Source organism: Diadema setosum, chromosome 15, assembly GCF_964275005.1.
Source record: "Diadema setosum chromosome 15, eeDiaSeto1, whole genome shotgun sequence".
NCBI classification, from domain to species: domain Eukaryota; kingdom Metazoa; phylum Echinodermata; class Echinoidea; order Diadematoida; family Diadematidae; genus Diadema; species Diadema setosum.
The window spans coordinates 15333039-15346461 of NC_092699.1; the positions used below are offsets into that span (position 1 = coordinate 15333039).

The following is a 13423-nucleotide window of genomic DNA, read 5'->3' on the forward strand; positions in this document are numbered from 1 at the left end:
TGTATTTGGGCTTTGGTTTCCTTTAGGGCAAGATTTCTCCCGAGGTGGAAGCCTACCTTGGAGGAGAACTTGACATTGAGGTTCTTGATGAGCTGCTTGACGGCATGACGCTGCTCGCTCTGCTTTTTGCGCTCGTTCAGCACGCTGGCCAAAGTCTCCAGCTTGGTCAGGGCCAGCTGGAGGGGCATTCGGTCAGCGTGGCCCTGGTGGGTCCTCTTCAGCAGGTCCTGATGGAAAGGGGTCAGGGGTTAAATGTCAGGGCTCAAACAATCTTCAGCTGTCAAAACAAAATCCACTTATCCCTTCCGTAACTTTCAATAGAAAACTTTCCCATCCGTTGTTCTGAACTCCCCGTTTTTGCCCAAGCTCAGACAGGTGCAATTTATTTATAAGATAGGTCATATATACACAAATTAAAAAAGAAAAGAAAGATCATTTTATCATACTTAGGCCTGGGTATCAATTGACATCTACTGAGGTTTGCGAAAAAAAAAGAAAGTAAATATGTCTCATAACCATATTAAACAGTCCTCAACATATCAGCCTGCTAGTTGCTGCTGAAATAAATCTTGATATGAAGAAAAAGTAGCTTACAAGGAGCAAACTAAAAAGGTGACTTCTGCAACTTATAAAGACAGCCTGACTTCACCTGACACAGGTGAAGTAAATAGGTTAAGTCAAACCATACAGCAACAAATTTCCTGCAACATTATCAGATGCTGCTTCTACAAAGTACTAATTTGATCATAAGGCATTCCTGGTGGCTTGCTGCCTGTAGAAATGTGGCAGAAGGAGAGTGTATCTTGACTAAATCTTTGACAGATTAAAATAATGGGGGCAGATTAACAGATCAACCTGGGATTTTATGAGGTTGGTTTCTCTTTTTCTTACCTGTAGTAGGCAGATGAATTGAGGGAATCTCTGGACTGGCTTCAGCATGAGGCCGTAGAGACTCAGACGATCGCTGCTGGACTGCTGCCGACTCTGGGATTGGGATAGATGTAAGATAATAATCGATAAGCACTGGCTCAGGTGGTGAGACGGAATGGGAGAAAAACCAAGGCTTACTTTGATGAATATGCTGACCTAGTACCGATATTGTAGAATGAGAGGATATATTTTTTTTTAAAATCAGGGAATTACTACAAAAAGTGCAACTCTGGTATCGGGTAGCAACAGACCATCACAGATGGATTTCTACAACACAGCTTTGGGATTACCATACACCTGGAGGATGAAAACAAATGGAGATGAAAAGGCAGCAAGCAGCACTTGGATCAGAGTGCCATAAGAGAATAATTTGGGACTCCATACAAAATGGAGTTCAGGTATTTTCATAAAATGTGTGAAATGTTAAGATTACTGTAAAACGAGGAATTTTCGCGTGCATTTTAATTTCGCGAATTTCGCGAGCTCCGAAATTCGTGAAATTAAAATGCACGCGAAAGTTTTTGTCTACACTAAATGCATTGAACGCCAGTGGCAATTCGCGAAAATTTCATGCCACGAAAAAGGCTGTCGGCTCCAATTCGCGAAAATTTCATGCCGCGAATATATCATGTTTTACAGTATAACAATCATTATGTTCTCCATTCTAGTTTTCTTCTCCCAAAAAAAATTTCGGGGGGGGGGGGGGGAGGGGGGTTGAGGGGCTTCCCCAAGTAGGCCAAACTGGAGCAGAGTTCATTGCTTTCAAGAAGGGGACTTCAGAAACAAGTGTTGACTCAAATCATGACGATGAGTGCAGCACTGAGTTTAAACGATGCATTGCATAGTGAGTGAAAAGCAAGGCTCACATATGAATGTAAGATGTACGCAGTTAAAACCTGTGGACATGAACATTCTGAAGAAACTCTCTTCGACACAAAAGCTCTTTTATATAGCTCCACTGACATATAACATTCACTTAAACAATTTCACATCTAACACAGATGCTTGGCAATGTCAAATGGAATATGACATACACTTAAAAACAGTATTTGTATTTCAGAATAAGAAATGAAATCGAAATCGACTCTAAATCAAAGCTTGAACTCTATATTCCCATCTTCCTCTTTTCCTCCATAGCTGGAGATCTTCCAAAATTTTCCAACAGGGAAATCAACTCCCCATCTCTAGGCCGGCCCTTAATTTTGCCGGGACGTACAAATGTCATTATGCAGAATCAAATTAATGACATTTGCGATGAAGGTTGATGAATTAGCCCCCTGGCAGAGGGCAATATTTCTGATGGTGAGGAAATGGGGTCAATATGAAGCATCGGCTGTCACAGAGTCTATTAGATCTTCAAATAAGGCATGTGCAATCAACCGTCACAGTGAAATATCTTCTGGTTGTCTAGCAATCAAACGTTATTGGAAATGGCGAAAAAAGGCACTTTCAGATATTTGTTTCAAACAGAATTGGTATACTCTGCATTTTCTTTTACATGTCTTTACATGTATTCTATAAATTTGTCACACATTTTGATTCTATGATTTTAATCCTCTAGTATTACACAAGGCTATGAGTTTCAGTGTCTGGTATTCGTTTACACCACACCTAATGTACGGTGTACTTCTGATGGATACAGATAGCCATTTGATTACGAACATGACCACAAACATACTACGAAGGTAAGATGTATTTCATCATTTAGTATTCATTCACCAAATGCTCAAATATTTCGATATTGTGAAGTACACAACATTTACAGTAAAAGTAAACAGCTTGCTTCACATTTATTGCCTCTCACATACTAAGCTGTGAAGCTTCAACAGCCCAACTTACACTTCATAGCAGTCAGTACAGAATCTGTGTATAATGAGATTGATCTCAACAAGCCGACTTTTGCTTATCACAAGTTCACATGACTTCCACCTTACTGTAAAAGTGGATATTTTCATGCGACTAATTTTTCGCGCTTGGCCGGCTAAGAAGTGTTTCGCGTGTTTTTAATTCCGCGGAATCCAGACATCATGCACAGGCACATAGAGCAAGCAAAAATATTTGCGTGCTTTTATTTTTGCGCTAGTTTCTGGTTGCGCGAAATGCACGAAAATTTCAACACCACGAAAATTTCCACTTTTACAGGATATGAAAAAGTTATATGATGACATTTCTGGTGCAAAAGTCTACAGTCAAGTAGATTTCGGGCATCAATAAGAAATAAAACAATAACAAAGTGGGAAGGAGTGACTGCGTCTGGGTCAAACCCGAGAGGATTTAGGCCCCCCATCGAATCCCTTACCTCAACAAACTCCCTGAAGGCAGGCTTCTGGGAGGCTGCCTTCTTGGCGGTCTCCATGGCGTGAGTGAAGTTGTTGACGTAGGCGCTGTAGACCTCCAGCACCATGGCCTTGGAGAACTGGAGATGGGAGACAGAAGGAAGTGATGAGAGGTGTTTTATTGAGTGAGGAGAAAAACCTCCATGTTTTGTTTTGCTTTGTTTTTACACATAAGCATGAAGAGACCATGGTACATAGCTATCTCTCCTTTTATAGAGAAAGAGTGGTAAATTGCATTCTTTGTTTTAATACTGAGAATACTTAAAATTCAAAGATATTGGCATAACATAATGTAAGACAAAACAGCAGAATCAGGGCTGATTCTCTTATCTATACCTGTACAAGGTAAAAACCATTCATCCGCTTCCCTTATGTATGCCTGACAGGCTCACGCAGCGCACGTGGGAAATAGCATACATAAGGGAAGCAGACAGAGTTTTTTTTTTTTTTTTTTTTTTTTTTTTTTTTTTTTTTTTTTTTTTTTTTTTTACAGACCATGTACAATTGTAGATAATGAAAAATGGTAGATCTACATTACATAAGAAGGATGATATGTTTATACCGTTAAGTGAGAAGGAACTGTCAAAAGGATAAGCCTAGTATAGGAAGGGGTGAAGATGAGCAAATCTGATGGATCATGGAGAAGGCATAAGAGTGAGTAGTAGATTAAATAGACAGGAGATGGAGGATGAAGAAGAGACCAAAATAATGTGGATATGAAAGACAGGTAGATGAGGAAGGGGAAAAGAAAGAGAGGCAGACATAAAGAGAAAGAGAAAAGGAAAGATAGATAGAGAGAGGGGGAATGCTAGAGTCTCACGTAACTGGATGGGTGACACAACATTTGCTCCTGTGACGTTTGCTCCGGCATTGGTATTTTTCTCCAAGGAGGACTTAGGGTTAGGGTTGTGATAGGGTTGTACAATGTAGGTTTAGTTTAGTTTGATGTGAGGATTAGGATTAGGGTTAGGGTGATGTTTGTGGGCGGAATTTATATTTGGCTTAGGGTCTATGGCAATTACCCCCTGGACAATTACCCCAGACCCTTCCCCCAACCTTAACCTTTAATAATCCTAACCCTGAACCTAATCCTAACCCTAACTCACGCTCTAACCCTATACCTAACCATAACCTCAATCTTTACAATATGCAGATATTTTGATATGAGAGGAATTGTCGCAGGAGCAAATGTCATGGAACTGCAAACTGGATGACAGGCAAACAGAAATGAGGGAGAAAACTAAAAGCAGTGACAATTATTGTGATGTACAGCAAGGTAGCTGTAGCCATGGCACTTGAAAGATGGAAGCAAAAAATAGATGCATTGTATTCAACTCCCTCTGCTGTATGTGGGGGGGGGGGGGAATAAAGCTCGACATAAGAAAATTGTGTATTACAATGGATTGCCCCAAACATGTCCCCAATCCTCCAAGACATTGAATTCACCTTCATGAAATTGCACAATGAAGTTGAAAATTTAGCTCTGCAAAATTTGTAACAAACTCCGCTAAGGTAAGAGAAGAGGTTCAATTTTAGAATCAAATTCTGTAATAATCAACTGTCACACAAAACAGAAGTGTGAGATATTAAGGGGGAAACAAAATATTCCAAGGTTAGAACCAATCTCACAAAAAGTGTAGTTCTGATATGACAAACAAGCGTGTATAGATTTCTATCGATCCATCTTGTCTTGCAGCCGCTGAATTCAGAACAAGCGGGGGCAAAGTGTCATTTCCACGCTAGCAACCAGCAAACTCGGGCTCCCACCTCATTGATTGATAGGCACGCTGAATTGCTCGCGACAAATATGTTAAGTTTTGTCATTATCAGGCGCATTCGGTGTGATTAATTTGTTAGTCTGCATTGATTTTCACCTGGCAGAGTACATTCAGGGGTTTTTCCCTTTTTTTTTTCTCCTTTTTTTGTTGCTGATGTTATTGTTTTACTTTCATTGCCTAAGGCGGAAATATATGACGGAATCACAATGGCAATAAGGAAATCAATACTCCATCAGGGTGTGCTTTTAATCTTCATGTCAAGTGTTTACTTAAGAGCTGCAATTATCAAGTGAAATGTGAACTACAGTTTGTATTTGTGGTTCTATCTCAAGTTTCTGTTTCACCTCAGAATTGCTGGAGAGCCTAAAACAGAGTGAGTCAAAATGGATGATGACATCAAATTTTGAGGCCCCGGTGAAATTTGACGATTAATGTGGTTGAAGAGTGGGGGATGTGCAAGATTGTAAGAGGATAGTGGGGAAGAAGGAAAGAGGGAAAAGAAAGAAAGAATAGGAGAGAGAATGAGATGAAGGAGAAATAAAGAGGGGCATGGGAGAGGGGGAAGGAGTGAGGGAGGCCTACACAGGAATGCAGGAATGGATCAGGCATGCAGAAACTAGACAAGGCAGAGATGGGGGGAAGGGGGCAAAGAAACCTAACAGGGGGAAGAGTGAATGCATAAGAGATGGATGAAGTAGAAAAGGTTGGGAAAGGATGAGAGGAGAAGGGCGCTGAAGGAACAAGGTGGATGGAGGGAGTTGTTGAGGGAAGAAGTACGGTAGATGATAAGGGAAAAAGAAAAAGGAAATAGGAGAGAAAGGGAAAGACTAAAGGAGGGAGAGGGGAGAGGAAGGGATACTGGAGATGAAGACTATGCAAACACGTAGAGGAAGAGGGAGATCATGGGATGGGAGAAGATGAAAAGGTGAAAGGGAGAGAGGAAAATGGAAAGGAGGAAGCGAGGGATAGAAGATCTGGAGCAAGAGACGGGAGAGGGAGAATGCAGAAGCTGGATGATGGAGATAAAAGGGAAAGAGGGGGGGGGGAAGAAAGGAGAGGATTGGAAGGGGGAAGATCGTAGAGATGACGCAGAATGAAGAAAGGGCTGATGGGTAGCTGGAATGGGTGAATGGATAAAAAAAGAAATAGAGGGTGGATGAGAATAAGGGTATGGCATAGAGGTGGGGCGTGGAAGAAGGGCATGGCATTGTGAACGGTGGGCAAACTTACTGAGGCAACAAAGACATCGCCAATCTGCTCAATGTTATCCCACTCCTTGATGCGGCTGGCGAGAGCAATCTGGAACATCAGATGGCACTGGTAGATTCCCCGCACCCGGTAGAAGATGGTCTTCACCTTCTCTTTCTCCAACAATGGGGGCTCACTCTCTAGGAGGGGCTTCTCGTATGCCTAGAGAGATCAGGAGAAAAAGAAAAGGTGTCTTCATGCCCATGTGGTTTCCCTTCCAAGGTCATAGCAAGATGAAATATTGAGTTGAAATAGATGAGATTAGAAAGGGGAAGTCCCGTTGCAACTATATGATTTACAACATGAAGACAGGCATTTATGGCCTTCATATAAATATGTAAACGTATAACACATCATCTTTCTAACCTGATCTTTAGTTTTGTTTCACATCTAGGCCCCGTTTTATCAAAAGATATCATCGATCATAAATTTCCTTAAGACACAGGCTGCCATAGACTTACCATAGAAATCAACTATATAATCAATTATAGCTCTACGAAAACAGGGTCCTAACCTATTAAACCTTTACTTGATAGCCTCCTCCAACATCAGTCAAACACGACTGCTGTAGTTTCTTTTTTTTAGGACTTTGTGCTTGCAGCTTTTAAGGAACAGCTGTTAGTTGTCAGTGAGTTTCATGCGATAACTCAGTAACTCTACGACTTACAAAAAAACAATCTCTGAGCTGTGACCAGGATTTCTTTTTTTAAACAAAAGAACATGGAAACATGCTGAAGTACACATCTAATCCCCGCCCCCTCAATCGGCCACTCAAAAGTCCTCCACCGATCTTTCTACCTTTCTTACATTCCAGTTCATTGCACTTATATCTCATTCACCAGCTTACCGTCAATAATCTCTTTGTCAACAAATTGCACAGTCCTCTCGACTTAACAGCACAATTAGCATCTCGTTAACATCTGAAACCACCCATTTTTCAACGAGCACTTTACCCTGGCAAGCAAGCAAGGGGAGGCAGAGTTGGCGCCTGATTCAGGAGACAAGCTAGTCGATGTTTTATACATTAACATGAAATAAAGAGAGAAAGTCCTCTGGCTCCTGGAATCTTTCCCTTATACTCCTCCTAGCTCACTCGGAGTGTTATCAAGTTAGTCCATTACTAATGAAATGTTTCATGTGCACAGTGTATGGTTGCAAGAAACAGTACACTTTAAGGTTGGGCCACAGTTTGTCTTTTCGTATCCGGTTTTCCGCCGCCATTGTGTGCTCGCCGGAGCTGTTCAAGCTCGCTTTTCTTCCTCATAATGGCGCGGGCAAGAGAAACCCGCTCCTTTCAAAAACATCATTCCGTGATCTCGAAGGGAGAGTTCACATACTTTTGACCCACAGGGGGGTGGATGGGTATTGGTGGTCCTCTATCGGAATGTTTGTCGCACCACCCTGGCGAATTTACAATAGGCAGGGTGTGACATCTCATGTTCCAATCTAGTCAAATGTTAAAAGGTTTTATTACAGATCACTTGGGGTCCTCACTGTGTGGTAAGGTCAACTTGAATCAAGCAAACACCAAACTCACATTCTATGGCTGCCATTCCCCATCCTGTAACTGTATTCATTTCATCTGATCTTGAATACAAATGTATATGCCTGAGTGGACAGGCTCAAGTTTCATCTTCTTACAGGAGTTTGCTAAGAAAAACTACAATTATAATTACAACAACAGCTAGAATTCCTGACAGCTGATTGGGTGTTGCCACGGAAATCACAATCAACAGTTACTTTGTACATTCCCACTAGGTCTTCAATAGAATGAGCCCCAGTTAAATGATAAGAACTCTTCCATTATTTGGGAGAGGGGAGTCTTACCTGGACTAGCCTCTGGAGGGACATCATGTAATTCCTCTCGCTGTCCACAATGGCCTGCACAACATGCCTCCTCCCGATCTGCTCAATGGACAACCCCTCTGGCTGCGGTGGAAGAGTCGGTGGGGGGTGCTTCATGTGGGAAAGTTTGACATCGATGTAGTGGATGTCATCCTTGTCTGTGAGGAAAAATTGCTGAGAGTTAGTCACCAACCCTCTGCCAGCTACCACACTTACTTTCAGGCTTATACAATCCACTCAATCTCAGGACTTCTACAGATTGAACATTGGGTATCCATGTTGTTATTCCACAAAAACTTGTAACATATATTGAGCCATACATGCATAAGCCCCATAGCTCTTCAACCAATATTTGGGTTTTTGTTGCTGTTCCTTTTTTTGCCCATTTCATAAAGGGGTTTGCAATGACTGAAAGTTGCTATAATTGCAGTTACCACGGTAAGGACTCCAATGCTCACGTATGATTGGTTACTGCATGGCTGTTGTCATAGAAACTGCAGTTATTGCAACCTAAAATTATTGTACAGATCTCCATGAAATGATGGCCAGATCCTATTACAAGTTCAGTTCAAACACTTCTGTCCCTGATAAGGAATTTTTACGTCGTTATGATCTTGTTGTCACAAACTTCGCACTCTCTGTAATAAAACTCCTCTACAATGTACTTCACTATCCTTGTACAATCCCAGAATAATAAAGTGACAAAGAAGTACTGCATTAACCCGTTGAGGATGAGTCCCAAGTATACTCTGGCAGGGGTCTATTGGAAATGCATGTTGTAGCAAAATCAGCCCGTCCTCAACAGGTTAAAGATGCATTGGGCACATGGCCAGAACATGCATGGGCACAAACGGACAGGCACACATGCAAACCATGTTGTGTCTTACAGGCACGATGCTCTGACTCTACATAAACCTTCTGATAACAGAACATCAAAATCAAAATTTTCTATACTCATTCATTCTACTCTGTTCAGATTTCAGCATATGTCTCAGCATCAGGCTGTACATCAGACACATGAAACACACACACACACACACACATGCACACACACACACATGCACACACACATATACACACACACACACACATACATACAAGAAAATGCACATATCGTCGCTGGGCTGACAAGACCTTGTAATAGCAGGTTGTATCTGCAATTTTGGGAAAAATGACTTTTTTGGATTAATGGTCAAATAATGGGTTAAGTGATATCCTGTCCAAATCCCAACTGTCTTACTCCAAAAATGAAGCCACCATGACATGTCAAAGAGAAGGCTATCCCATTCGCCACAGTGCTTTGGCCGCCATGTTTTTTGGCTCTCCTGAACATTCAACATTCAACATTTTGTACATACGAGGTCTTGTCACCCCAGCGACGATATATATTTTTCCAATTGGGCTATGTAGGTGGGATTAAAGGTTCAGATTGAGAGTGAACGTGTACTCAATAAGACAACTTGATGAAGATGAAATATTTCATTATTTTTTTTTGCGTCATCCATGACATTCAACAAACAAGAATTGGTGCATTTTATGCATCAAGGACGAAGGCAAGATTACAGTGACATGTCGTGCGGCATGAAAATTTTCAAACATCTGACATAGACCATGAGAAAGGTATCAGCTCATTGAGAGGACAATTACGGCATCTGCAACCTTCTGTTTCTAATAGCTATAAAAGCAATGCATCCTACCAGACACTGATTTTCCCCAACATCCATTTGTTCAAAATTGAAAAGATGACAAGCCAAAGCTAGTGCCCATGCTAAAAAGAATTTGGAGGGAAACCAGAAGGGCGATGCAACACAAGCCCAGCTCATCTTGCTGGGAATTCAAGAGTAAATAGACATAAAAAATCTCCCCCCTCCCCCTTACCCCCTCACATTCTCCCGTGACCTTCCCAACATGCAATTTGCCAGTGGTACAATTCAATTATGCGCCACCGAATGTTCTAGCACACAGCGCTTCATGTGACCCAAAGGGTTTTCCCTTTCCCTGGAAAGTGCAGAAGACAATGGCAATGATAACAACGTGAACAACCGTGATGATGGCAACGATGATGATGAAAAAGAAGAAGAAGGAAGGAAAAGAAGATGAGGACTGATTTTGCAGTGGTAGAAGAGATAAGAGAAGAAGAAGAAGTAGAAAAATAAGAAGAAGAAGATGACCATGATGAAGAAGACATAGAGACAGAAGAGGATGATGACGAGGAAGAACAACGATGTGGATAGAGAAAAGATGGAACAGAGATGATGATAAAGATGGCAGGAAGAAAAAATGATGATGATGATGATGATAAAGATGAACTTAGGAAGAAAAAATGATGACAGTGATGAAGAGGTGGAAGGAAAGAAGATAGAAACGGAGGAAAACAGTCTGGAGAGAACATGACATTCATTTCAATTACTCCATTTTACATCGGCCCACACATGCGGGGCACATGAATGCTGTATGTAATATAGAACATCGCTGCCTTTAGGCACTGAAGTCGAGTCACCCGCATCCTTCTAGCATGAACTGGAATACGACTCCATCAAGCTACGGCTGAGAAGCAGAAGGACTCAGGTCCAGATGGGAGGAGAAAGTGGGAGGACGAGGACTGTCGATGGATTTATAACGGGGGTGAATCCATTCATCCCTTGGTCTGTTTGTTGTCTGCTGTTTTCTGTCTGGTGTCTGGTCAGTGAAAGTCAGTCTGTTAGCATTTAGGCATCCGTCCCTCCGTCTCCACGTCTGCCCGCTTTCTGGATGCAAGTCTGGGGGATTTAAAGTCCACTGAAGTCTGTCCTCCAGTTAGTCTCATGTACTGTTTGTCTGTCTTGACCTGTCTGTGTTTGGACTTTTCCTCATCCTTCCTTGACACTGTCTGGCTATAAGCCTGTCTTTATCTTTCTCACTTTCCTGAACTTTGCTCAACCACCCTCATTCTCCATATTTTTTTTCTGCACCCCCCTCCTCTCTTTCTCCACATCACTCCCTCTCCTTCCTTTTTCCCCTTCTTTTACTTTCTCAATCCCAAATAAAAGTGATTGAACAATTTCTCGGCTCTATCCAGGGGTTACCTTATAGAAAGACTTGACTTTTCAGTATATGACATTGCTATTACACTCAAAGCAGATATAGAGAGTAAACTGAGATGACATCATCAATTAACCCATTGAGGATGGACTGATTTTGCTACAACGTAAACATGCATTTCCCATAGACACCTGCCCGAGTATATTCAGGACTCGTCTTCAACGGGTTAACAACCTCGCCATCAATACACCCCTTAACCCTCTGAAAACTGCTAATATGTAACCATTCATATCTTTTTGCTGTTAAGTTGGAAGTGATTATAACTGGGGTTAATCAACCACCCCCTTTCACCATCACTTTTTCTTTCTCGCAAGGGCTTATACCACCTCTTTTCTGCTGCAAACATTGTCACTGTTAGTAACTGATCAGAGGACCATTGTCATAGTCCATCACCTCACATCCTGATGAACATGATGCTCACAAAAAAAAGTCTCCTCCCTGAGGCTACGGAATTGCTTGTCTGTCTCCGTGCCTTTGTACTTTTGTAGCTGCCCTCGTTCTTCGCCCCTCTCCACGGTTACGGAAAACATCGTTGCGACAAACGGCAAACACTCGAGCCGAATAAAAAGCAATGGCGGGAAAGTGCAAGTGGCAATTGGGGGCACTAATCAGACAGCGCGGTGGCGCTATTCGCCGTATTAATGTGGCGCTGAAAGCCGTTAATAGGATGACCCAAGGCGATTCTATCAGTACATGACCTGCATGTCCTACGAAGCTCTTGGCCGCCCCTCTTATTGAGAGCTAATGGCCATAATGTACATCTTTGACTTAGTTTATAAGAGGATAAGATGCCAACTTTCATTCTATGACATAAAATTCCATTACAAAAATTTCTTTGACCCATCGTTTCTGGGGGGTAATTTTGCTGTCATCGTTAAATTGGCAACCATGTAATTCACTGCATATTTTTCCTTGCAGAAAGGGGGAGTTGGGAATGTTTACATTCATGAAATCTGCACAAAATCAGAAAGAAATGAAGAAACATTGCCAATTTTTAAAAAGAAATAAAAACTATGATTTTCATAAAATGTACTGCCAATTTAAGGATCTGTTGTACATTATGCATTCAAGAAGCTTTTAAAAATCCTACAACCAAAAAAAAACCCCAGCTTTATATCAATTATATGGATGAAAAACACACAAGCATCAAATACATAAATGAGTGCTTTTCAGCTCTCATTTTGGGGCATTTACAAATATTTTTGTGCATGTTAGTATTTGAAAGTGTGTGTGTGGGTGCACATCTGTGTGTGTATGTGCATCAGTGCGGGAGAGTATGAGAAAAAGAGAAAGAGGCCAAAATCAGTCACCCTGCAGAGTGCAAGAATATGAAAAAAAAAGAAAAATCTTCACTTTTTTCATACAGATGCATTGGCACAGCCTCATTATACAAATTCCATGCCACATTCCAATCTTTCCAAAAATACAACCAAAACAGAATGAAAAAAAAAAGCAACGTAATAATGAATTAAAAATACTCCACTCACTAGTCGATATGATTCTAAGAAAGAGGCGCTGCCTCCACCACTCTGTCCTGCTGATCAATATTAAACTGGGTCTCTAATCTCATTTACCTCTCTGATTACACAAGTGCCCCGATTCATAAAGCGTACCAAGGGCAGGCGTCGTAATTAGTCCGCAGCGAAATAATAAAAAAAAAAAAGTTGAGAAATTCTTCATCAGTTGCTTGCCTGCAGGGGACACATGGGACTCCATGGAAGCAATATCGGGGTGGCTTGATTTCTTCAAAACAGCTAATTTTTGTTGCGGCGTAAAGACGTACGGAAGGCTAAACAACACATCAGAACTATCCGATGTCTTTGTGCAATAATGTCGATGTGCCTGCGCTGGAGGGCACTGCAACAGTGTTGATGGACCAAAACGGAAGAATATTAAAAGATCTTTGTACACTTATTTGGATTGCCCGGTGTGCGATATCCCGTCGAGAGAAATTTGGATGTTACATAAAGATTACATTTCACTTGAGCATTAACAGCTACATGTATTTGAGAGGATACAAATTACGGGGTCCCTAATATTTACAGTCACTCCCTGGATTTAAAATTCATTGATTTACAAGCAAAGCTCTCACACTTGTAAATAATTTCCCCATAAAGAAACATATTAACAATTAAAATTTTTTTTAGATCTGTGTGATAACTTGTTTGGCACTTATAGAACAGGGGCAGATCCAGGAATTCTGTA

The 13423-nt window shown here is 41.4% G+C and overlaps 1 protein-coding gene across 1 annotated transcript in view; it reads right to left on the bottom strand.

Annotated features, from left to right (window-relative positions):
* The window catches only part of LOC140238557 (rho guanine nucleotide exchange factor 10-like), a 119226-nt gene that overhangs the window by 40045 nt on the left and 65758 nt on the right, over positions 1-13423 (bottom strand). Inside the window, exons 7-11 of the mRNA XM_072318459.1 lie at positions 8120-8295; positions 6275-6454; positions 3230-3346; positions 892-984; positions 57-227 (exon numbers count right to left, since the gene is read on the bottom strand). Of these exons, the coding sequence (XP_072174560.1) occupies positions 57-227; positions 892-984; positions 3230-3346; positions 6275-6454; positions 8120-8295 (737 nt within the window). The remainder of the gene's footprint in view (positions 1-56; positions 228-891; positions 985-3229; positions 3347-6274; positions 6455-8119; positions 8296-13423) is intronic.